The 26,995-nt window shown below is 41.0% G+C and overlaps 1 protein-coding gene across 1 annotated transcript in view; it reads left to right on the top strand.

Annotated features, from left to right (window-relative positions):
- The first annotated feature begins 7,676 nt into the window (after positions 1–7,676).
- naa25 (N-alpha-acetyltransferase 25, NatB auxiliary subunit) overlaps positions 7,677–26,995 on the top strand; it is an 88,269-nt gene continuing 68,950 nt past the window's right edge. The window contains exons 1-5 of the mRNA XM_080208155.1: positions 7,677–7,760; positions 18,066–18,151; positions 19,036–19,174; positions 22,674–22,792; positions 25,068–25,142. Of these exons, the coding sequence (XP_080064281.1) occupies positions 7,703–7,760; positions 18,066–18,151; positions 19,036–19,174; positions 22,674–22,792; positions 25,068–25,142 (477 nt within the window). The 5' untranslated portion in view covers positions 7,677–7,702. The remainder of the gene's footprint in view (positions 7,761–18,065; positions 18,152–19,035; positions 19,175–22,673; positions 22,793–25,067; positions 25,143–26,995) is intronic.

Raw genomic sequence — 26,995 nt, 5'->3', positions numbered from 1 at the left:
CTAAGAAATTCCTTCTCGTTCCTGTCTTAAATGGGTGACCTCTTATTCTGACACAATATCTCCCAGTTTAGATTTTCCCACAAGGGGGGGACATCTTATAAACATCTTACCCTGTCAAGCTCCTCAGGTACTTATATGTTTCAATAAGATCACTTCCCATTCTTCTAAATTCTATTGAGTGTAGAACATAGAACATAGAACATTACAGCGCAGAACAGGCCCTTCGGCCCACGATGTTGCGCCGACCAGTTACAAAAACAATGACCCACTAGCCTATACCAATCCCTTTTCGTCCATAAACCTATCCAGAGATCTCTTAAACGCCCCCAAACTAGACGCATTTACAACTGCAGCAGGCAGGGCATTCCAATCCCTCACCACCCGCTGGGTAAAGAACCTACCCCTGACATCCGTCCTGTAGCTACCCCCCCTTAATTTAAAGCCATGCCCCCTCGTGCTAGCTTTCTCCATCCGAGGAAAAAGGCTATCACTATCCACCCTATCTAAACCTCTAATCATCTTATATGTTTCAATAAGATCCCCTCTTAGCCGCCTTCTTTCCAACGAAAACAACCCTAGATCCCTCAGTCTCTCCTCATAGGACCTCCCCACCATACCAGGCAACATCCTAGTAAACCTCCTCTGCACCCTCTCCAACGCCTCCACATCCTTCTTGTAATGCGGGGACCAGAACTGCACACAGTACTCCAAGTGCGGCCGCACTAGAGTAGTGTACAGTTGCAACATTACACTGCGACTCCTAAATTCAATCCCCCTACCAATAAACGCCAAGACACCGTACGCCTTCTTGACAACCTTATCTACTTGATTCCCAACTTTCAGGGATCTATGTACACACACACCTAGATCCCTCTGTTCATCCACACTATTCAAAGTCCTCCCGTTAGCCCTATACTCGACACATCTGTTGCTCCTACCAAAGTGAATTACCTCACACTTCTCCGCATTAAATTCCATCCGCCACCTCTCGGCCCAGCTCTGCAACCTATCTAAGTCTCCCTGCAGACTATGACACCCTTCCTCACAATCTACCACACCTCCAACTTTGGTGTCATCAGCAAATTTACTAATCCACCCAACTATACCCTCATCCAGATCATTAATAAAAATTACAAACAACAGTGGCCCCAAAACAGATCCCTGAGGCACACCACTCGTAACTGCACTCCATGATGAATATTTACCATCCACCACCACCCTCTGTCTCCTATCTGATAGCCAATTCCTGATCCAACTTCCTAGATTACCCACAATCCCATACATCTGCATTATCTGCAGAAGCCTACCATGGTGAACCTTATCGAACGCCTTACTAAAATCCATGTATACCACGTCAACTGCCTTACCCCCATCCACCTCTTTGGTCACCTTCTCAAAAAACTCAATAAGGTTAGTAAGGCACGACCTACCTGCTACAAAACCATGCTGACTATTTCTAATCAATTCATTACACTCCAAATAACTATAAATCCTATCCCTAATAATTTTTTCTAAAACCTTGCCCACAACAGAAGTAAGACTCACTGGTCTATAATTCCCGGCAAAGTCTCTGTTCCCCTTCTTAAACAATGGGACAACATTCGCTATCCTCCAATCCTCCGGGACTACACCAGAGACCAATGACGACCTGAAGATCTGAGCCAGAGGCTCTGCAATCACCTCTCTAGCCTCCCAGAGAATCCTAGGGTAGATCCCATCCGGACCAGGGGACTTATCTATTTTCAGCCCCTCAAGAATTTCCAGCACATCCTCTTTATCAACCGTAATACTGTCTATTTTACACCCCTGCAACCCAATGTCCTCCTCAGCTATATTCATGTCCCCCTGCGTGAACACCGAAGAGAAATATTGGTTCAATACTTCTCCAATCTCCTCCGGTTCCACACACAACTTCCCCCTGCTGTCTGTAACTGGCCCTAATCTTGCCCTGACCAACCTTCTGTTCTTGACATACCTATAGAACGCCTTAGGATTCTCCTTAATCCTATCAGCCAAAGTCTTCTCATGTCCTCTTTTAGCCCTTCTCAACTCACTCTTCAACTCCCTCCTAGCCAATCTAAAGCTTTCTAGTGCACTATCTGAGCCCTCCAATCTCATCCGAACATAAGCCTCCTTTTTCTTTTTAACCATCGACTCAACTCTTTTAGTGCACCACGGTTCCCTAGATCTACCAAATCCACCATGCCTGACAGGGACATACCTATCAAGGACTCGCAGTAGCTGCTCCTTGAAAAAACTCCACATTTCAGACGTTCCCAGTCCCTGTAATCCCCTAATCCAATCCATGCTTCCTAATTCACTCCTGATAGCCTCATAATCGCCCTTACCCCAGCTAAAATTGCTGACCCGAGGTTCATGCCTATCTCTTCCCATCACTAAGGTGAACGTAACCGAATTGTGGTCACTATCACCAAAATGCACACCAACTTCCAAGTCTAGCACCTGGTCTGGCTCATTTCCCAGCACCAAATCCAATATAGCCTCACCTCTAGTTGGCCTGTCTACATACTGAGACAAAAAACCTTCCTGCACGCTTTGTACAAACACTGACCCCTCTAGCGAGCTAGAACTATAGCAACTCCAATCAATATTCGTAAAGTTAAAGTCCCCCATAACAATTACCCTATTACTTTCACTCCTAACCAGGATTGTCTCCGCAATCCTTTCCTCAACCTCTCTAGAACTTTTAGGAGGTCTATAAAAGACTCCCAACAGGGTGACCTCTCCTCTCCTATTTCTAATCTCCGCCCATACTACCTCAACTGACAAGTCCTCATCAAACTTTCTCTCCGACACTGTGATACAGTCCTTGACTAGCAATGCTACCCCACCCCCCCTTCTACCTTCTTCTCTACTCCGACTAAAGCATTTGTACCCCGGAACCTGCAACATCCATTCCTGACCCTGCTCTATCCATGTCTCAGAAATGGCCACAACATCAAAGTCCCAGGTACTGATCCACGCTGCAAGTTCATCCACTTTATTGCGAATACTCCTCGCATTAAAGTACACGCATTTCAAACCCTGCTCCGCCCCACCCCCACTATGCCGTGCCTTGCATTCCCCAACTATGCCCCCCTCACTTTCACCCCCTTTCCTCACTATCCCTCCCCCCCTCCGAATCAGTTTAAACCTTCCTGCATCGCTTTTGCAAATTTACCCCCCAGGATATTGATTCCCCTCTGGTTCAGGTGTAGACCATCCCTCTTATAGAGGTCCCACCTTCCCCAGAATGAGCCCCAATTGCTCAAGTACCTGAACCCCTCCCTCCTGCACCATCCCCTCAGCCACGAGTTCAAACTTTCCCTCTTCCTATTCCTCTCTAAACTATCCCGTGGCACAGGCAAGAGTCCAGATATAACTACTCTTTCTGACTTCGCCTTTAGTTTCCACCCCAACTCCATAAATCTTTGCTTAATATCCCCTTCCCTTAATCTCCCTATGTCATGTGTCCCCACATGAACTATAACTTGGGGTTGATCTCCCTCTCCCCTAAGAGTCCTGAATACTCTGTCCGATACATCCTGGACCCCAGCCCCTGGTAGGCAACACACCAGCCCAGAGTCCCTACCCTTACCTCCAACTCTCCTATCCGTCCCCATAACTGTGGAGTCCCCAATCACGAGGCCCAATCTCTTACCCCTAACCACCTGAGGCTTGCCAATAGGCTCACCCCCAGAGACCTGCTCCCTTTGGCTATCCCCAGTTGATTTCTCCTCAACTGTAGCCTCCAGGACCGAGAACCTATTTTGGAGGGGAACAGCCCCAGGGGATTGTCCCCCCAACTGCTTTTTGCCCCTCTTCCTGGCAGTGACCCAAGACTTATTCCTAGGAGTGACTATCTCCTTATAACTCCTTTCTATGTCCGCCTCCACTTCCCGAATTATACGGAGCTCCTCTAATTCCCCTTCCAGCTCCTTTACACGCTCCTCCAGAAACTGCAATCTAACACACTTCCCACAAGTAAAATCACCTGAAACACTGTGGGAGTCCCTCACTACATACATCCCACAGGAGATGCAGCTTACAGCCTGAACTGCCATCCCTGAATCAATTACCAGCAGAAAAGTAAAAATATAAAAAAAAACTTCCCTCACACTTATAATTAGGCCTCAACCTTTCCGAATAAGATGAGGTAAGTGGGTAGGGTAAACTGGCAGATGGGTGAGGTGGTAGAATGGCAGATGACAAGGGTGATTGCTGGGTGAGGTGGTAGGTGGCAGGTAAGTAGGATGGTAGGTTGGTAGGATAGCAGGTGGGTGAGTTGGGTCGCTGAGTGACTAGAAAGGTGGGTCTGGAGGTAGCTAAGTTGGATCAAAAGGTGTTTTCAGGTCAGAGGATAGACTGGTGGTGAGGACTTAGTTCGGTGAATGGTGGTGTAGTCAGGTCGGATCAGGGGTGAAGTCATGGGATTGAAGGAAAGTCAGGCTCCTGGGGAGTAGGGGAATTACCCATCAGAAGATCAAATCACCCAAGCCATCTCCACACAATCAGTGCACGGAATGCATACCTTGGTTTGTACTTCTGATTTCTAATGATCTGGACGCCGTCTTTTGGTGACATACATCCATAGGCTCCAGGTTAGAAAGATAATAAAGGTCTATTTACATCCCTGGGTTTTATGACTATGATGTGGATGTGCCGGCGTTGGACTGGGGTAAACACAGTAAAAAATCTGACAATGCCAGGTTTTAGTCCAACCGATTTATTTGATAGTAAACTCACAAGCTTTTGAGGGGACTCCCTCTTCGTCAGGTGAATGGAGAGTTCTGGCCTCGGACAGAGCATATAAAGCACAGACAGTTTAGAGATTACTGATTAGAATGTTGAAGAGGGAGTCCCCTCGAAAGCTTGTGAGTTTACTATCAAATAAATCGGTTGGACTAAAACCTGGTGTTGTCAGACTTTTTACTGTGTTTTATGACTATCAGATTGATGTTAAGCAAATGCTGAGCCAGAACCAAATCCATTTGAATGTTGGAAAGACCAATAATGGATAGGAGAAGAATATCTGTTTCATCAAGTATGTCTAATCAAAATTTGTGCAGTTAAGTACACCAGAGACTTATGCCCTAGTAATGCAGCATTCTGAAAGAAAGCTCAAAGATATTTATATTCCAGTGATGTAATTTTAAGACTTTTGAAAGTAAAATCATGTGACTAGGGGCTAAATCACAAATAAATCCTATCTGGACCATACTGCCCTTTTAACTGACAGTTACTAAAATGATAAATACTTCTTATTCACTCCTAACAAAAACTCCATATACTTGCCATAGACTTCTCAAAACTCCACATTTGCCATTGATTTCAACCCAGAAGTTCACTAATATCTAATCCAAAGATAATGTAGGACTTTTCCAATTTTTAATTTAGGTATCAACCCAGATTAGATACTAAAGTTTTGAAATGGACTTTCTCACCCAGAAATAACTGAGCCAAGCCCAGATCTCAGAATGGTCACTTGAAAGAGCTATAGTTCTTAAAACAGTACCTGAAAAATGAATCAACAGTTTTGATGGAGAAAAAATAGGCCAAAGAATAACAAATTTATATCGCAGAAAGAAGCATTTTAGCCCAGCATATCTATGCTAGTTGAAAGAGAGCAATTCTGCATAATTGCATTTTACAGTTTCTGGTCTGGAGCCCCACAGTTTATAGCTTTTCAAGTAACTTCAAATAGCAGAGGGTCATCATGCTCCAAGTTTTTTTTTAATGTGATGAGTTTTAACCTCGACCACTCTTTCATGCAGAGTTCCAAACTCCCATCATCTGCTGAGTGAAAAACAATTCTTCAGTACCATTTAATTTTTAAATCTAAATCCCTAGATTTCCCTCATGGTTGAGGGAAAGAGGAACTAAAACTGAGGCTAGGAATACTGCAGCGAGTAACTCAACTCCTGACTTCCCAAATCCTTCCACCACCTACAAGGCACAAGTCAGGGATATGATAGAATACTCCCCACTTGCCTGGAAGAGTGCAGCTCCAACAACACTCAAGAACCTTGACCCCATCCAAAAGAAAGCAACCCATTTGATTGGCACCACATCTACAAACATTCACCTCCTTCATCACCGATGCTCAGTAGCAGTAGTGTGTACTGTCCACAAGATGCATTGCAGCAATTCACCAAAGATCCCTAGACAGCACCTTCTAAACACACAACTTCCATCTAGAAGGACAACAGCAGCAGATATAAGGGAACATCATCACCTGCAAGTTCACTTCCAAGCCATCATCATCCTGACTTGGAATTATATTGTAAGAAATCTGACAACACCAGGTTTAAGTCAGAGCATATCATATCAGACAGAGCATCTGTCTGAGGCCAGAACTCTCCATTCACCTGATGAAGGGACAAACCCCGAAAGCTTGTGAGTTTACTATCAAATAAATCAGTTGGACTTAAATCTGGTGTTGTCAGACTTCTTACTGTGTTTACCCCAGTCCAACGCCGGCATCTCCACATCATGACTACTTTGGAATTATATCACTGTCACTGGGTCAAAATCCTGGAATTCCCTCCTTAATGGCATTGTGGGTCATAGAACATACAATAGCACAGCACAGGCCCTTTGGCCCTCGATGTTGTGCCGAATTTTGTCCGAAACCAAGAACAAGTTATCCCACTCCCTATCATTCTGGTATGCTCCATGTGCCTATCAATAACCACTTGAAAGTTCCTAAAGTGTCCGACCCCATTATCACAGCAGGCAGCCCATTCCATCCACCAACCACCCTCTGAGTAAAGACCCATAGAATGTGGACTGCAGCAATTCAAGAAGGCGGCTCGAGCATCTTCTCAAGGGCAACTAAGGGCAATAAATGCTGGCCAGCCAATGACAGTAAGAAGTCTGACAACACCAGGTTTTAGTCCAACCGATTTATTTGATAATAGACTCACAAGCTTTCGGGGTTAGTCCCTTCGTCAGGTGAATAGAGAGTTCTGGCCTCAGACAGAGCGTATAAAGCACAGACAGTTTAGAGATTACTGATTAGAATGTGAATCCTTACACCTAACTTGCTGTTCAAGACCTGTTCAAGAATCTCTTTAAACTGTGATCAGTGCTCCTTCCACTCACATTGTCAGCCACTTCAGGTCTTGAACAGCAGGTTAGGTGTAAGGATTCACATTCTAATCAGTAATCTCTAAACTGTCTGTGCTTTATATGCTCAGTCTGAGGCCAGAACTCTCTATTCACCTGACGAAGGGACTAACCCCGAAAGCTTGTGAGTCTATTATCAAATAAATAGGTTGGACTAAAACCTGGTGTTGTCAGACTTCTTACTGTGTTTACGCCAGTCCAACGCCGGCATACCCACATCATAACAGCCAATGACACCCATTTTCCATGCATGAATTACTAAAAAGAACATCATTGCAAAATCATCAGGCCAATGTAATTATATTTTGTAATATGTATCAGTCTTGGTCAAAATAAGAACAGGACATCATTTGGAAAGTTGACGAAACTTAAATTCTGATCCACTATTGAGTTGACAAAGAAACATTACACATGCGTAGAGGCCAGCAATCCATCGGCAATATGCATGCGCAGTAACCAGGATTGCTGCGTCGGAATGCGCATGTGTAAAGGTCGGCTGCCTGTCGGCAATAGACATGCGCACTAACCAGGATTGCTGGGTCGGAGTGCGCATGTGCAGTAGCAGAGAGTCATCATGGCGGCTCGTAGCCATGTGCAGGATCCCAATGACAGGCGGCTGCGTCCGATATATGGTAACGGAATGATTTGTCATCTTGTACCTACAACATTCACCCTAATACACGCTAATAATAAAACTCAAGCGCTCGAAAAACCTGGTGGCGCTGATAATTTCACGCGCCGGCTCGCCTCATTGCTAGGCCGCAGATATATCCTCGAGCTCGAGTTATACCGCACTTCGGAGCTCAGTCCAGCACCGAACGTTGCTTGTCTGGTAGTCGTACAGTCTAGTCTGCTGGCAGTGCGAGGTTTTCATTTTATCATCATCGCGTTGTTTCTAGTAGAAAGGTCCTTGGGAGAAGTTTATTAGGGTCTCGGTGCAGTGGTAGTTTTCCAGAGCGATGTGTTTTATCTGCCTTTGGAACTTGTTGATTCCCCATTACAGTGGAGACGGGACGTTTTGGAGAGAGGAGCTGAGGTGTCGGGTGTACATTCATTGGAACTGATGGAGTTTGGTGGGCGGCGCCTCTTGATGGTTCTTTGCCGCCTGAGAATGTTTTAAATCTTAAAATCAAGTTGTGTGGCAGCTGGAACCGAGCACTGCTCCGGAAATAACTAATTTAACTGGGGTATTGCAGTGACCCATATTTGAATTCACATAAGACTTGATATGTAAATGAGTCATTAGTTTACAAGGAATGTTATCATAGTCAGTATTCAACTTCTGTTAAACCTTTCATACAAATTGAGTTGTTTTCTCGGCATGAATAGGGTGTTGGTGTAATCTAGTCATTTTCAGTGCTGCACTGGGGTACTTTTAACTTATCTTTTCATATAAAAGCTTCAGAATCCCGACATTGCAGAAGTAGCCAATTCGGCCCGTTCGGTCAGCAGAGGTGCTCAAACAAGTCATTTTGCCCAGACTCTACCCCTGTAAATCCACATATTTAATCCCCCTAACCTACACATTTTGGGATCACTGAGGGACAATTTAGCATGGTCAATCCACTGAATTTGGACATCTTCAGTCTAAAAAAAGTGGTTTATAAAGTATTGCAGCCATCTTTGGGCACATCTCAGAGTATGTTCGACCTTAAGGGAGAGTGCAGAGAAAACTCACCAAATGGTATGAAGAATTAAAGACTTGTTACATGGAGAGACAAGAGAAATTGAGTTTGCTCTACAAGGGGAAGCTGATATTACGAGATTTGAAAGAGGTGTTAAAAATCTAGAAGGACTAGTTTTTAGTTGCAGGTGGGGCATATCCATTGTAAAGTAATTGATAAGATGATTTGAGGTGACAAAAGGAAGCATGTCTTTCATGGTGCCTTGTTATGGTGTAGAATGTAGCGTAGGAGCAGATTCAATAATTTTCAAAAGCGAATCTGGTGCATATTTGAAAGAGAAAATGTGTATGATGAAGGGGAAAGACAAACTTGACTCAGAAGAACTTTTGAATTTGTTTTCTACTTTTAAATATTATAATTGGATCATTTGTAATGGTGAACCTCCGCTGAAGCTGCTTTTTGTGGGAAGTATCACTCTTCGGAACAATTCTGTAAATTATGGTGCATTTAAAATGTTGAGCAATCCAGGATGTTCACGTTACTGGTTGTGGCTCGTGGGCTTTCTGTTTGCCCTAAATCAGTGAGCAAATAACTGATTACAAACTTACAGAACGAGGCAGAAGTAGGCAATTCAGCCCCTCAAGCCTGCTCCGCCATTCAATAAGATCATGGCTGATATGTTTAGTTTTTTGAGTTCCACATTCCCACCTACTTCTGATAACCTTTGATTCCCTTGTCTAACAAGAATCTATCTATCTCTGCCAAAATTAGTGATGCCGCTTCCACCGTCATCTGTGGCAGAGTTCCAAAGTCGCACAATTCTCTGAAGGGAAATAAAAACTCCTCATCCCTGTCCTGTAAGGGCGACTCCTAATTTTAAAACTGTGCCCTCTAGTTCTGGACTCACCCACAAGTGGAAATATCATTTCCATATCCACCTGGTCAAGATCATTGAGGATCTTATAAAAGGAACTTTATTTTATGTTTAGAGAGAAATGTACATCTTCCTTAACATACAAGAAAAAAGGCTTTGGAGGGATTTGAAAACAAGGTTGAGAATTATAAAATCAAAATGTTGCTAACGTAGGTCAGCAGCACAGGGATTATAGGGGAATGGAACTTGCTCCAAGTTAAAACATAGTTAGCAAGTTTACAAAGGTAACATCTGTGACACCAGCCAGTGGTGCTTTGGAATTGTAGAGTCCAGAGGTAATGAAGTTATGGATGAGGGTTTCACCAGATGAGTTAAGTTGAACAAGTCACGGAGGTAGAAATTTTTAAACTTTATTTTGTCATGAATATGGATGCTATTTATATTCCTATATCAGAAGTTTGTGTCAGTAAGTGTATGTCGTAGTGTTCCTCGTAGGTATATAAGAACTTCTGTATGTTTTATTCACCCTCCTCAAGTGTTAATTAATAAGTACCTTATTTTTGTCTTCTAACCCTTTTTTGTGTCCAGCCACAAACGAGATGGAGCACGATTTGCTTTTTCCTCATCTCTCATTTCCAAAGCGACATGCTATTTTCCCAATCAGAGGTCAGATCTTGCCATATTGAGAATCTTTGAGAATGTGGATTAAGTTTTTTAAAAAACTGATGTTCAGGAAAGGTAGCCAGCAAGCTGTCTGGTTGTGATATAACCCAACTGGTTCACAAATGTAACTTAGAATTGGAATGAGGCTTGTAGCTCCTGTCATTTTAGCCCACAAAGCTCTTGCAATTCCGTTATATTCGTAAATTTCATACTTTGCTAATTCATCCCATTTGAATTTTGTATGCCTTGAAAAGAGATGTTCACGGTACTGTTGCTTCACTGATGAATAAATCCCAAATCAGAAAAACGAATGTGTTCATATGTGCAAGCCTGAGTTATATTACAAACTAATGGAAACACAGGCAACATGGTATGCATCTCAGCAGCCTCTTTCAGTAAAAATGTGGCACGTTTCTATTCCCCTTTCTGGCAATGGCTTGAGATTAAGTCAGTCTGTTCCCAACTTTGGTGTCAGTTTGATCCTGAGATGAGCTTCTGACCTTGTAGTTATGCCCTCTCTAAGACCACTTTTTTCTACCTCCGTGACTTGTTCGACTCAACTCATCTGGTGAAACCCTCATCCATACCTTCATTACCTCTGAACTCTACAATCCCAAAGCACCGTTCGCTGATGTCTCACGTTACATTTGTAAACTTGCTGCCTATGTTTTAACTTGGAGCAAGTTCCATTCCCCTATAATCCCTGTGCTTGCTGACCTATGTTGGCAACATCTTGATTTTATAATTCTCAACCTTGTTTTCAAATCTGTCCAGGGCCTTGCCCCTCCAACCCCACAACCCTCCCAGATATATGCAATAATCTCATGTTTATTTGTGAGTCAAGTCGGCTTAGAGTAACATTGCAATGAAGTTACTGTGAAGATACCCCAGTCGCCACATTCCAACACTGAGGGCGAGCTTGGCATTGCCAAGCACCTAACCAGCGTGTCTTTCAGAATGTGGAAGGAAACCGGAGCATCCGGAAGATACCCACGTGGACATGAGAACGTGCAGACTCCACACAGGCACTGACCCAAGTTGGAATTGAATTTAGGTTTCTGTTGCTGTGAGGCAGCAGTGCTAACTACTGTGCCACTGAGCCTCTTGTGTATAATTGCACCACCATTGGTTACTGTGCCTTTGGTTGTATAGACTCAGCTCTGGAATTCTCTTCCCCCACCTGTCTACCTTGTCTTAAAGAATAAAATCACTTCTAAAATCTTCTTTCTCGACCAGGTTTTTGGTCATCTGACCTGACATTTCCTTTGTGGCTCAGTTTCAAAACTTGTTTTATAGTGGTCCTGTAGTGTATAAACATACATTTTTGTTTTAGATCATGAAGGAAACAATTTAAATCTTATGTCACTGTTTGGTAGTTTATTGCACTGGACCAGTAATTTCTGTTAATTGCTGCTTGTGCTGTCTGATATACATTTGAGGGATTCTTCACGTTCAGAAAATAACACACAAAATTTCAGCCAAGTTATCTTTGATAAGATTTTAATGTTAAAACCAAGATGTCCTGATGCACTCTTGATAGCTTCATGCTGTCTGCTGGAGAAGTACAGGAAGAAGTCTCACAACACCAGGTTAAGGTCCAACAGGTTTATTTGGTAGCACCAGTCACAAGCTTTCGGAGCGCTTCACATGCTGAGAAGTTGCAGACCAGAGACAATGTTCCTCCTCCAACCTTTATGGTATTCAAATGATCAATTTTAATAGTTATTTTCTTGCTTAAACAAAAATTGAAATGCTGTGAATGGTATGTGAAATTAAAAACAGAAAATGCGGGGAGTTCTCAGCAGCTTAGGCACGTTCTGTGAATAGTGAGCCATGTAATGTTCATTGACATAGCTGTCAACTCTTTCTCCACACGTGCTGCCTGATGTGCTGTTTTTGATTTCTAGCAAGAGATTAGAAGAAATAAAGCCATAATATCCAAAATAAGTAAACTTCCACATTGTAGGAAATAAAGAAGAAAGAATTATACATCTCCTGTCTTAGTCTCCAGGTGCTTTCCAACCAATTAAGTACATTTTTAGCTATTGCTGTAATGTAGGGGAATACAGTAGCCAGTTTACGCGCAGCAAGTTCCCACAAAAAACAGAGGGAGTTTACAGGGCAATTATGTTCATTTTCTTGCCCGTTGAAGTGGTGGAGGCTGCCTTGCCAAATATTTTTAAGACGCGGGTTGATGGGTTTTTGATAAGCGAAGGGATTAAGGGTTATGGGGAGAGGGTGGGAATGTGGAACTGAGCCACGACAGATCAGCCATGATCTTATTGAATGGCGGGGTAGGCTTGAAGGGCTAGATGGCCTACTCCTGCTCCTATTTCTTATGTTCTTATATGAAATACCAGCTGGCTATGTTTATGGAACAGTTTGTTTTGGAATGGTATATTCCCAAATAATTTGTTTGCAGAGCCCTAAGCAACTTGTTTCACAAACACAACTTAAATGCTTTCAGGTGACTAAAAATGGAAGTTGGATCTAAAAAAGAGACCTTCACCTGATTAAGTGACCCATAGAAAATATTATCATCATTATCGTTTAATCCCCCTTATTTTGAGGCCATCCTCGCTATTTCTAATTTCACACATCAGTGGAAACAACTTTCCTGCATCTATCTTATCTATTCCCTTCATCATCTTATATGTTTCTGAATGGTCTCCCCTCATTGTTCTGAATTCCAATGAGTATCGCCCCGTCTACTCAGTCTCTCCTCATAAGCCAACCCTCTCAACTCCTGAATCAACCTAGTGAATCTCCTCTGATGTCTTCCAGTGCCAGTATATCCTTTCTTTTTGGTAAGAAGACCAAAAGTGTACACAGTACTCTAGGTGAGGCCTCACATTTTTCATATTTTCTTCCCATCTTATATGGCAGATTCCCTGGCATATAGTTTACAGCAATTGGTCACTCTGAAACATGTGGAGGAGCAATAGCATTTGGGTCTCCAGGTACACATGCTACTAAAGGCTATTGCCCAGATATAACAAGTAATCAAAAGGTTAATGAATTGTTGAACACTAACTCCAGGAGGCTAGGACGCAAAGGTGAAAATGTGATACTGCACTTGTACAAAGCCTTTATCACTGTATTTTGATTTGGGCACCATACCCCAGGATATATTGGCAATGGATGGAGCGCAGTGTAGATTCACCAAGTTTATACTAAGGTGTAAAGTACATGTCTTGTGAACAGGTTCTTATATTTTCCCTAAGTTTAGATTGTTGAGGGGTCATTTAATTGCGGCACTTAAAAAGAAAATAATTTGACAGAAAGAGAAACTATTTCCTTTTGTGTAAGAATCCAAAACAAGGTGGTACCATTGTAGGGGATCAAAGACAAGTAAATTAGACAATCATGATGACATTGAATTATCTACTCTTGTTCCTGTGGGGGGAAAAAAGGTCCTGTGATTTATTTTTTGAGAACAGAGGTCACCAGGTGATGTTTTAGTTTGCTTGCTTTCAAGTTATCCTGAATAAGGATGTTAGTCATTAACAGATCAAGAATTTTCATCAGAACCAGTAACATTGAGTCTTAAGTCCAAGTAGGAAGGATCGATATTTCCTATTATAATAACAGGAAATCTAGAAAAACTCTACATTATGGAGCAAGATAGAGAACTGAGATATTTCATCGTATGTCCCTTTAATTTTCTGCCTTGATATACTTGTTCCTTCCCCAGGATCAACATCCTCACATTACATTTTTAAGCAGTTTTGCAGTTTAAAGCAGATTTAACACTTCAATTCAAAGGGGAATGATTTTTTAAAAATCCTTTCATGAGATGTGACAAGTTCAGCATTTATTGCCTGTTCCTAATTATCCTTGAACTGAGTGGCTTGCGAGGTCATCGCAGAGGGCGGTTAAGAGCCAACCACATTACTGTGGGTCTAGAGTTGCATGTAGGTCAGACTGGATAAGGGTGGCAGATTTCCTTCCCCCACGGACAGTAGTGAACCAGAAGAGTTTTTATATCAATTGATGACAGTTGTCATGGTCACCATTACTGAGACTAACCTTGTTTTCCATATTTATTAATTGAATTTTTTGAACCCGTGTCCTCATAGCATTAGCCTGGGTCTCTGGATTATTAGTCCAGTGACTTTGCACTTTGCCACCATCTGTCCTGGAGATTTATATTTGAAAAGAAAAAAAATGCAGGCCTGCAGAGAAAAGATGGGAGTAAACAGTTATTTCAAACTGTCACAGACTGAATAACCTCCTACTGTACTCTGAAGTTGTAGGATTCCATTCAGTCAAAATTGTTGAATGTTGTGTATATGCTAGCTATAAAGTACACGGGAGCTGAACGTGTTGTCATAGTGTGAGCACGTTGGTTAATCATGTTTTAGTACCATGCATGGTGATTTCAGATTTGAGGAACAACTCAACCTGTGGGATGGAAGAAGTGCTTGTCTTTCCAGGTTATCCTCTCAATGCCACCAGAAGCCACTCTGCTCAAAATCTAATGAGAGCATTATGGACTTTTTTTTTCAACCAACTATTTGCCTTAAGAAACTGAGTAATCATACAGTAATCAAACAAGGGAGAATATATAAAGACTATCTTCCAACCAAATCTCTGGCACTAGTGTTTTGAGTGACAGGAAGCCTCTCTAGGTTCTGTATTTTGTTATGCCTCCCAGTCTGGGAACTTCGTTTCAAAGTGTTAAATCTAGTTTTAATGCTCTGACTATGATCCCTGTCAAGAACAGTTAACAACAAGGACAGAAGATCCAGCTTGTTCCACACCCAGTAATTCATTTGTCATTAATGTTTTGTTTAGAGCCATTGGAGGAGTTAAGGATGTTACTTTTAAGGATAAAATTTGAAGTGTATATTGCTTTGGTTTTCAGTGCCAGATCCTATTTGGCATTGTCCTTGAGACGTGATGACAAGCATATATAGATGGACTAAAGTTACATAGCATTCACAATGACATTGAGACTTGAACAAAAATGTTAATCTCTCTGATAAAAGCCATTCAAGTCACATTTCCACATACGTAAAATGTGTTTGAAAAATGTATTGTGGAGGCCAATGAAATGATGGATGGTTCTGTAGAAAATTCAGTTTACAGTGAAAGGCCATTTATCCAAACAATTTCGGTAATATATACATGCTTATGTGTATCTTTTTCAGTAATTATGAAGTTCAACATGTATATATTGCATGGAAACTAATGTGGAGTAAAATTAAATAATGTGCGTAAGAACATGCTGAGAAGACTGGACTGAAATTTTGGGTAGTTTTTCAATTTAATAATGACATGAACCATTTGGGAGCGACCCAGTTTTTTTTTCTGCCTGTACAAAAACTTTGGAAATCATTATCAGAGCATTTTGTTTCTCTCCCCTTGCCACTTCTTAAATCTCTTGTGATTCTGCCATAGTTAGGTTCTCATATTGTAAGGAATCATTGATGTTAACTCAGATTTTACTTTTTAAATGAGAGCTGGATTGATATTTACTGAGAAAGAGGGGGAATATAGAGATATTAAGAGCATGATTTGATATGTTTCAGGGAAGGTTGGGGAGGAATTTGTTCTTCCTTAAAGTGATTTAGTAAGTGGAGAAAGGAGATCCATGTTCATTTTTTTGGATGGTGCAGTATGGACTGAATGGCCTATTCTTCTTCCATACCTTGTTTTGTGTTGTTCAACACGCCAAACCATAATTTTCTGGATTCCATTGCATTATAAAGTTGAGCAAATTTTAATTCTGTTTTCTGTCTTATGAGAGTATTAATTTCCATTGTTCATTTTAGACTTCAGGTATCAGAAAATGAATGGCTGTTTAGGTAGCACAATTTCCTTGATTATTTATGTGAGTGCAAAGTATCAGCAAGGCGAATGAGAGGTGATGTCAGAGTTAAGGGTGGAGATTGTTCTTGTTGAATCTCTGCCATTTTGTGTGGCTCAATGGCATATTGGTTAGTAAGCCACCCTGGGTATAAATGAGAGCACGTATCATATGTATTAACATACAGTGAAAAGTATTGTTTCTTGCGCTGTACAGACAAAGCGTACTGTTCAAAGAGAAGGAAACGAGGGAGTGCAGAATGTAGTGTTGTATCATAGCGAGGGTGTAGAGAAAGATCAACTTAATGCAAAGTAAGCCCATTCAAAAGTCTGACAGCGGCATGGAAGAAGCTGTTCTTGAGTCGGTTGGTACGTGACTTCAAACTTTTGTATCTTTTCCTGACGGAAGAAGGTAGAAGAGGAAATGTCCGGGGTGTTGGGATCCTTAATTATGCTGGCTGCTTTGTCGAGGCTGTGGGAAGTGTAGACAGAGTCAATGGATGGCAGGCTGATTTGCATGATGGATTGGGCTACTTTCATGACCCTTCGTAGTTACTTGCGGTCTTGGGCAGAGCCGGAGCCATACCAAGCTGTGCTACAACCTGAAAGAGTGCTTCCTATGGTGCATCTGTGAAAGTTGGTGAGAGTTGCAGCTGACATGTCAAATTTCCTTAGTCTCCTGAGAAAGTAGAGGTGTTGGTGGGCTTTCTTAAGTATAGTGTCGGCATGGGGGGAACCAGGACAGGTTGTTGATGATCTGGATACCTAAAAAGTTGAAGCTGTTGACCCTTTCTACTTTGTCCCCATTGATGTAAGCAGTGGCGTGTTCACCTTTTATGCTTTCTGAAGTCAATAACAATCTCCTTTGTTTCGTTGACATTGAGGGAGAGATTGTTGCCGCACAGTCTACCAGTTCTCTATCTCATTCCTGTGCTCTGTCATGTCATTGTTTGAGATCCAACCCACTACAGTGGTGTCATCAGCAAACTTGAAAATTGAATGGAGGGGAATTTGGGCACACAGTCAGAGGTGTATAAGGAGTATAGTAAGGGGCTGAGAACACAGCCTTGTGAGGCAGCAGTAGTTTTATGGTATATGTTCCCATCCCCTATAACATATTGTATTGGTTTGTTGTCATATTGTCTGTTGACAGAAGTTTCCTTTCACGTCTGAGTGGCTTTTGGAGATCTGAGCTGGAGGAAGCCTCCAGCCTTTTGCTTGGTATACTGAAATATTAATTGCTCAAGAAAGATTAAAATAGTCAAGTTCAGGAGAGTGGTGGGGATAACCTCTTATCGTGCTCCTTCTTGTCTTGGGCAGCCTTCTCTTGCAAACCAGAACACACACACGCTACAATTAGTAAGAAAGAAAATAGTCATGTTGAAGTAGAAATAAGAGTTTTCAGCAAACTTGTATGTCCGCAGATCATGGATCTTCATTTGAGATGGAAGGATGTTTCCTGACTGAATCCTAAGGAATGGTTACATGTAAGTATAACTGGTACAGAATCTACCTGCTTGCAAATAACTGCGGAGTCATTTTCGAGCAGGTAGATTCTATACCAGTTACGCTTGCGTGTAACCATTCCTTCAGTTAGATAATGCAAGAGTAAGGAAGCACAGGTACTGTGCATTCAAGGCCACAGTAAGTGGTTCTGCCTCAAATGACCGTATGATGTCTGTCAAATTCTTACATACTTGGTGTCAGGTCTTCTGAGTGCTGGACTCAGCATTGAAGCCAAACACTCTGTTCTGTCAAGCGCCTGATGTGAATGGTACCAAAGGAACGCAAAGCAAACTCTCCTTTGCACAATTTGCTTGTAGTGCTTCAGTTACACTCAAAATATCGGTGTGCTTGGTATTACATATATTCCAAGCCAATATTTTTCAATAGAAATTTAAATCCTCTACCCTCTTGCCCTCAACTTGGAACAAATAAAATGATATATTGTATTTGTTGCACAGATTATCTGGACAATGGCAATAACAAGATGGCTATACAGCAAGCTGACAAACTGCTCAAAAAACACAAGGACCTTCACTGTGCAAAGGTAAGCAAGCATAGCAATAGTTTGCTAAAGTGGAGTGCAATATGCAACCCTTCTCATGGTTGGGTAGCTTGGCGCATGATTATAATGTTAATTGCTAAATTGACTTGAGGAATTTCTGTGGGCAAGTGGTCTAAGTAGATCCTGCCGTCAGTTGAAAGGCAAAGTATTGGCAATGTTTCTCTTGATACGCAGCCATTTGATTTTTCTCATCCTTTCAATGATTTCAGTCATTTAAGGCAGTAAATAATATGATTGTTCAGTTTTGAATTGTTTTGCACCAAAGTCAAAAGTAGAAGCTCTTCTGCGATGTTGGTCTTGGTAAGTCTAATCTGTTCTAAAAGTGTTGTGCCACTTATTAGAGAAGTCACACACTGCTAAGGTAAAGTTGTGTCCTTTTAAGGTCACAAAGTATCAAAGGTCATTCAGTGTTCAGTTGTTTGAACCGGAAATTTTAATTCTGTCATTTTCAGACTGCAGCTGATATTTTGAGCTTTTGTTCTTGAGGCTACAGTTGATGATCCAGGGTTAAATATTTTCTTTGCTGCTTTTAAAAATTCTGATCGGCAGGATTATTTTACAAAATATGGACAGCGTGCTGGTTATGCCAAAAGCATTGAGATAAATTTGTTTTACCTTTTTGAGCTATCACGTAAACATTCATAAATGATTCATAATTCATCATAGATTTGACAGTGGGGATAATTTGATGTTATTAATTAAGAATATTGGTTTAGAAATATGTTCACATAACATTAAACCATGCCTCAGTATTTTTTGTCCCTATCTCATTGATGCAATGAGCTAAATAAGCCGAATGATGGCGATTATGACTTGTTAATGAACATAGAATATTTAGAATTTCGTTTTGTGGTCTGGCCTATCAGGTTCTGAAGGCAATTGGCCTGCAGCGAACAGGCAAACAAGAGGAGGCATTTGCTGTGGCGCAGGAGGTAGCTGCACTTGAACCAACAGATGACAACTCTTTACAAGCTCTCACTATTCTGTATCGTGAAATGCACAGACGTAAGTTTTCTTGGAGGATGGGAGAGCAAAGAGGGCTTACATTTGTGTCTTATTGGACAATCATTGTACAACTTATGTAACCACCTGGAGAATGTGTCCCATGGATCACCTTTTCTGAAAAATGTCTGAAACCTATAGCTAAAATTGCTGTTATTTGACCAGCAGAGCTGATCTGTGCTAATGGCACCCACTAAAGAATTATATCACTGATTTAGATGTGGGGACCAAATGAGTTACTTCCAAGTTTGCAGATGATATAAAGTTGGGCAGGAATGTGTGTTGAGGAAGATGTAAAGCAGCTACTGGAGAATTTGGACAGACTTAGAGTAGGCAAGAACATGGTAGGTGGAATATAACATGGGGAAATGAGGTAATTCATTTTGATAGAAGGTGTATTGGTGGAGCGTTTCTTAAATTATAAGAAATTAGAAAGGGTAAATGTACAAAGGGACCAGAGTGTCCTTGTCCATAAGTCACTGAAGGCTAGCATGCAGCAAGCTTTTAGGAAGACTGATGAAATGTTAGTCTTTATAACAACAGGATTTGAGTACAGGAGTAGTGAGGTTTTGCTACACTTCTTTAAGAGCTTGGTTAGACTGCACCAGGGGTATCTATGCAGTTTTGGTCCCTGTACTGCAAAAATATTATTGTCATAGAGGGAGTGCAACAATGGTTGACCAGACTTGTTCGGGGGATGAAGGGACTGTCTTGTGAAGAGAGATTGGGGAAACTGGGCCTGTATTCTCTAGAGTTTGGAGAATGAGAGGTGATCTCTTTGAAACCTACATATACTTGAAGGATTAGACAGGGCATATGCAGGTGTAAAATGTTAGTTGGGGTGTCTTGAACCAGTGCAGTATGATTTCAAAATAAAGATGACACCTCTCAAGACCGAGATGAAGAAAAATTTCTTTACAGAGAGTTGTGAATGTTTGGAATTCTGTATCCCCAAGTGCTGTGGAAGCTCAGTCATTGTGTATGTTTAAAGCAAGAAATTGATAGTTTTCTGATTAACAATAATGTAAAGAATTAAGGGGACAGTGAACAGAAAAGGCATTAAAGTGTCTGACAGCCATGATTGTATTAACTGGAGGAGCAGGCTCAATGGGCTGAAAGGCCTACTCTAGTTCCTATATTCCTAATTCCTCTGACACCTAGCAGACATTGGCTATAGTCAAAACCCTTTGGCTTGTACCAAAGAGTAAGGAAATACTGAAGTAGCTATGTTTGCAACAAGTCTCACTAACTGATGTCCGCTGTATCCAGCAAGTAGTGGCTAATGAGACTGTACAGTTAGACCTATAACGTGTAATTATTTTAACAAGATATGAAAGCCGAAAGATAGACGCAATATGTTTTAGGACTAAGTACCAAAGCACCTTGCAAAGCATGTTCTGAATTTGCATCCTCCATTCAAGCCACTCTCCTTCAGTGGTTGGGCATTTTTTATAACTGGCCCTGTTGTAGCTAGCATTTTAATAGGTTGTGAATGCTTCAGTTGGACCCTTCTCGATTTACTGTGATAATTTTAAAAAAGTTCTTAAGAGTGGCATAACACTATCAACAATTCCCGTTTCTAAAAATTGAGAAACTGGACCATCTAAACTAGTTAGGAGAGATCCCAAAGAAGTATGTTTATGGAGCATCATAGAATGGTTACAGCAAAAAAGATGTCATTTGACCTGTTGTGCCTGTGCTGACCCTCTGAAGGTGCAGTTTATCTCATGTCATTCCCCTGCTTTTTTGCTGTGGCCCTGCAAATCTTTCTTTTGCAGATAATGATAAAGTCTCTATCGACCCTGTCTCCTCCACATTCTCAGACCCTAACCATTCACTGTGTGAAAAAAGATTTCCTCATGTCACCATTGCGCCTTTTGTGAATTAGCTTAAATTTTATGCCTTTGATTTTTGATACTTCCATCAACGGGAACAGTTTTTTTCAATGTACTGTCCTGATCCCTCATAACTTCAATGTCTCTATCAAATTACCTGTCAGCCTTTCTTCTCCAAAAAAGCCCAACTTCTCCAATGTTTCTATGTTACTGAAATTCCTGATCCCTGACACCATCCATGTGAATGTTTTCTGCATTCTTTCTAATGCCTTCACATCCTTTCTGAAATGTAGACCTAGAACTGGATGTAATATCCTAGTTGAGGTTGAGCCAATGTTTTGTACAGGTTTAATAATTATACACTGTGCTCCTATTGATAAAACCCAGGATATTGTCTGCTATATTAACCACTCCCTCAACCAGTCAATGATTTATGCATGTGTGCACCTTGATTCCTCTGCTTCTGCACAATTGTACCTTTAATTTTATATTGCCTCTCCCCATTCTTCCTATTGGAATGAATTCCTTCATGCTTCTCTGCATTAAATTTAACCTGCCACTTCTCCACCCATTGCACCAACTTGTGTCCGGAATTTCTGCACTATTGTCCCTGTACTTCATAATTCTTCCCAGTTTTGTATCACCCACAATTTCTCAAATTGTGTCCTGTACATCAAGGTCCAGGTCACTAATATCTATCAGCAAGAACAGGGACTCCCTGTTCTTGACCCCTAGGGAATTCCACTATAAAAACAATTTTCATCACTACTTTTTGTTTCTTGTCATTCTCATATATTGTTGTCCATTTTATTCTGTGAGCTATAACTTTGCTCAGAAGTCTGTTGTCTGGTACTTTATCAAATGTGTTTGGAAGTCCATGTACACCACATCATTGGTGTTACACTCATCAACCCTTTCTATTAACTGATCAAAGTCTCAAAGCAAGTTGGTTAAACATAATTTGCCTTGTGATGTAAATCTGATTTATTTTTCTCCCAATGTTAACATGTGTACTTACCAAATTTGGCCACTGAATGTAGACCAGCAGTAGGAATTTCCCATCCTAGTTCAAAGGTATTAAGGCCAGTTGCATGCACTTGGAGTCACCTTGACTAAGATCAGGTAACTCGAAATAGACTAAGGATTGACCCCATATGCCTCAACTTCTATCAAAAGCTATTGAATTTTATTTGTCTTTGGGACATAAACATTGCTGACAAGGTCAACATTTATTTCCCATCCCTTCCCATCCTTAATTGCCTTGTTGAGTGTCTTGATAAACCATTTCAGAGTCAGCCACATTGCTTAGGTCTAGTCACTTGCAGGCTATACCAAGCAAGGACTTTGTCCCCTGAAGGACATTAGTGAACCAGGTAGGTTTTTCTGATCATCATGTTTGAGACGAGCATTTTATTCCAAATTTATTGAACTTAAATTCGCCATGTGATGTGGTGGGATTTGAAATTGGGCCTCTGAAGACTTATCCTGGACTCCTACATTACTAGTCTAATAATACTACCATCATGCTATCAGCCTCTTACCTGAGGAACCCAGAACATATTTTGCGTAAAAGTCTTTGTTTTATATATTCTGCTTGAAGTTGTGAGATGTTGGGTATATTGTCTTTTATCTCCCTTTCTGTCAGTTATTTGTGCTTTTTCTTTCAGCTGAGCTGGTCACTAAGTTGTATGAAGCTGCTGTGCGAAAAGTCCCCAGCAGTGAGGAGTATCACTCGCATCTCTTTATGGCATATGCCAGGGTTGGAGAATACAAGAAAATGCAACAGGTACTATTTATACGGTATTGAGCAAAATATAGTTTCGACTGGTGATTGACCAGACACAATGCTGTATTAAAAACAGAAAGTCCTGAAAAAACTGTGCAGGTCTGGCAGCGTATATGGAAAGAAAAACAGAAGTCCGGTATGACGCTTCTTCGGATTACAGGTGCTGTACTATATCGTTAACCCCCAGAAAATTGTGATGTGCATTGATGTTTATTTTCCTTCCCTGCTCTGAATATTCCCTGCAAATCAAACCAAATTATGTCTGAAATAGAAAGTTGGGTTTATGTCATTTCAGACTAAAGGTTCCATTAAAAGTGTTAATCTGTCAGCTATTTTCAAATGCTGATGAGCATACTGTACACTTCTTATTTGTCTTCATTATCCAATTTGTAACATTGACAATTTGTAACAGTGGCAATATATTTCCAAAATATATCTTTCGTTTTGCTGGATTGAATGGGTGTCACCAGTTTTGTTTAGTTGAAACAGGCGCAACTTGCGTATGTTATTTCTGTCTACAAAGAACAGGGCCTTATCTATTAATATTAGCTTTGAGCACATGTAAGTGCGCCACACTGTGAACCCAACCTATAATCTTGAATTGGTTGTCAGTGTAATTATTAGCACAATCAAGATTGTTTCACAAATGTTGCCCAATTGTGGAATCACATCCAGTGTTGGACAGTGTGTTATGAGTCTTACAAACATGGGCCAGTTGGTTGTAGTCGGTACCTTACCTGTTGCGAACAACCAAAGGGGCATGCTGTTTGATATGATCCACCAGTCTTTGGGGCGTACGTAGTATAACATTGGCACTGAAATTCATATACCATATTGTCATTTAAGTGATAAACAGAATGTCTTTTTGGCTTGAAGGCAACAACTTGTTAGTGGCATACAATCCTCATGTTGTTACTTTATGGTACCATTGCAAAACAGTTAACTTCACGTGTTGCCCAACTTTTTGAGATACCTTGTCCTTCCAGGGTAATCTGAGGCAGACTGAGCACTTTTTAGGATCAACAAAGGTCAATTTCATGAGTTTGCACAATTTGCAGTGAGCAATTACCTGATCAGTATAGCCATTATCTCACGAGAAGGCTTTGATGCTGCCTATTTCAACATTAAGTTTGCATGGTATGTAAATGGCTCAGGCCCCATTTACGAGGTTGTAAACAAGGGCGATCTTATAGCATGTGATCTTGTAGCATAAGAATCCCAAGCATATAGTGACCAGTGAAGGTAGACATGCATTAGATGTGAAAGAGCCCCTTGCAGATTTCTCAATGAGTGCATCAAAAAAAGAAAGCTTGTTTTAAACTATTGTTCCCTTTACGTTTGGTGAAGGGAATTGTCTTGATGAATGGAAGGTAAAAATCTTTTAACAACGTGTCTTCTTTCAGCAATACTCAGATATAGATTTGTTAAATAAATTGGATAGATCTATTTGGACTAAATTAAGGGCCTCAGGTTGTCGTGTAACTCCTCAGCCTGTTCGCCATGTTAGTTTGTTGAATTCCATTTTATTTCAAATACAAATTGACTTGTGTTTATTAAGCTGTATTAACTTGTGCTGCTATTTTGTCCTTTCCTGTTGTATTTGCCAGTTCTATTTTCAAGTCATTTCCCTGGATAAACATGACCATGTACATGCGAATTGCATGTCCTATTTCTTTTGCCGTTCAGTAGCTTGTGTGAAACTTGAATCCCACCTCTACTTTTATGCCTTCTAGCACAGTTCATTCCAGATAAATATATGATTACTCATAAATGTTGAGCACTTTATCTCCAATAGCATGGTTGTAATATCATTCTTTGTATCTGGTGTAGTAAAAGTTGTAAGGATGTATTGCAGAATTATTTATTTTGTTTTTGGCATTTATATTTCAGGATATTGACTCCTTTGCCTTAAGTTTTGTGCTGTTTATCTGGTGCCTGAACTCCACAAAAGCATTTTCCTACAAGAGTTGCCTGATAACAGGAGGCTTAGTAAAAGATCTACTGTGCTTCTTGACCATCAGTGCTGAGAGTTTAGTAGCCTTGTTTAAGCATACCTTCATAAAATAACTCCACCCCACCTCATGCTTTGATTTATGTACAAGCGAAGTAGTTATGATTTTAAATGAGAGAAAGCAAGAAGTAATTAATTTGATAATTGATACATCCAAGAGTTGGACATATGATTTACCTCATCCTGGCAATGTATTCAGAGGTTTGCTGTAATATATTGAAATGTTGTGCTTACATTGGTGTGGAATTTTCTACTTACTCTTAGGCTGGCATGGCACTTTACAAGATTGTTCCGAAGAACCCCTATTACTTTTGGTCTGTGATGAGTCTGGTCATGCAGGTAAGTGTACCTGATCAAATAAAGATGTTAATTGTATGATAACCAGTAGGGGTGGTAAAAATCTAGTGTATTATAGCATCCTACAGTGCAGAAGGAGGCAATTTGGTCCATCAAGTCTGCATCAGCCACAATCTCACCCAGAACCTATCCCCATAACCCCATGCATTTACCCTAGCTAGTCCCCCTGACACTAAGGGACAATTTAGCATGGACAGTCCCCCTAACCTGCACATCTTTGGACTGTGGGAGGAAACCGGAGCACTCATGCAGACATGGGGAGAAGATGCAAACTCCACACAGACAGTGACCCAAGCGGGGAATCGAACCTGCATTCCTGGCGATGAGGCAGCAGTGCTAATCACTGTGCCACCCTTGTAGTTTAAGGAAAATACATTGCAGACACTTCCAGAGGGATTGGATAGAAACTTTCTTGCTAACTAAGTTGATTGAATTCCAGTTACAAAACTCCCACACGTAGCAACAAATTACTTACTGTGAAGCTGAATTGGTGTAAACTAAATGAATCCTGCATGAGCAAGACCACTTAAACTTGTATGATCAGACAGCTTGCAGACTGATCATATCATTTTCTTCAGTCACTACCAGAAGGAATTATTTTTCTGCAAGCACATAGCCTGTCTGCTACACAAAAATTAAGATTATTATTGAGATTCTTTAAACAATGGGCGGCATGTTAGCATAGTGGTTAGCACTGCTGCTTCACAGCTCCAGGGACCTGGGTTCGATTCCCAGCTTGGGTCGCTGTCTGTGTGGAGTTTGCACATTCTCATGCCTGCGTGGGTTTCCTCTGGATGCTCTGGTTTCCTCCCACAGTCCAAAATTGGGTGTGTTAGGTTGATTGGCCATACTAAAATTGCCCTTAGTGTCCTGAGATGCATAGGTTAGAGGGATTAGTGGGTAAGTATGTAGGGATATGGGGGTAGGGCCTGGGTGGGATTGTGGTCGGTGCAAACTCGATGGGCTGAATGGCCTCTTTCTGTACTGTAGGGTTTTTATGATAGGTCAGACTTCTAATATCTAGTTGTGCAAGGACTTGACTCTACAGCAAAGTTATTATTTAAATTGACAACCTGTTAATGCAGCTGAAAAACGTTGTGCCTGCATTGTATACATTATCATATTGATTGGATGAAAATTAACCTTGCACATCAAATTGAAGTACAAACTAACACAGGCCTACTAATTGAACAATAGAACTACCAGATTGGTAACTCCTGTTACTGATCAGTGGCTGTACTATTTCTGCAAACTTTAAAACATTTGATCAATAAATTGCAATCAATTGCTTTTGAAACCAAGTATCAGTTTGGAGAGAGAACCCTGGGGGGGGTTTGTAAATATTAACTTAAATAGTTGGTTATTTTCTGCTTTCTAGAAAACTGACACTTAACACAGGTATAACCTGCACAAGCATCAATATTGGGAGAAGTCATCATTCACTAGGACTGGATCCGAGATCTGCTTCACAGTAAATTCAGTCTGCCCTCAATGCTCATGTAATTTTCTTCATGGAATCATGAATGGGTTTTTTCAGGATTTTTTCCTGTAAAGTTTCAATGCAGTAATTGCCAACTGTTGTACATCAATTTCTACTTAACCATGGGATCCTTGAATGTTTAAACATTCAAATATAACTGGTTGCCATTTCTGACCAGTATTTGTGGTAACGTCCAAATAGAGCTTGTTGACACCTGCAAACTGCTGCTGTTCACATTATATTTGACTGCTGAAAGCATGAGGGATGAAGGCACTGATATGAGTAATAAGAAATAGTAGCAGACTAGGTCTTTTGGCCCATCAAACCTGCTTTACCATTCAATAAGATCATGGCC

The sequence above is a fragment of the Carcharhinus amblyrhynchos genome, chromosome 20, assembly GCF_965287045.1.
Source record: "Carcharhinus amblyrhynchos chromosome 20, sCarAmb.v2.hapA, whole genome shotgun sequence".
Lineage (NCBI taxonomy): Eukaryota > Metazoa > Chordata > Chondrichthyes > Carcharhiniformes > Carcharhinidae > Carcharhinus > Carcharhinus amblyrhynchos.
The sequence above is the reverse complement of the archived record's forward strand: the minus strand, read 5'-3'. Positions and strand labels throughout refer to the sequence as shown.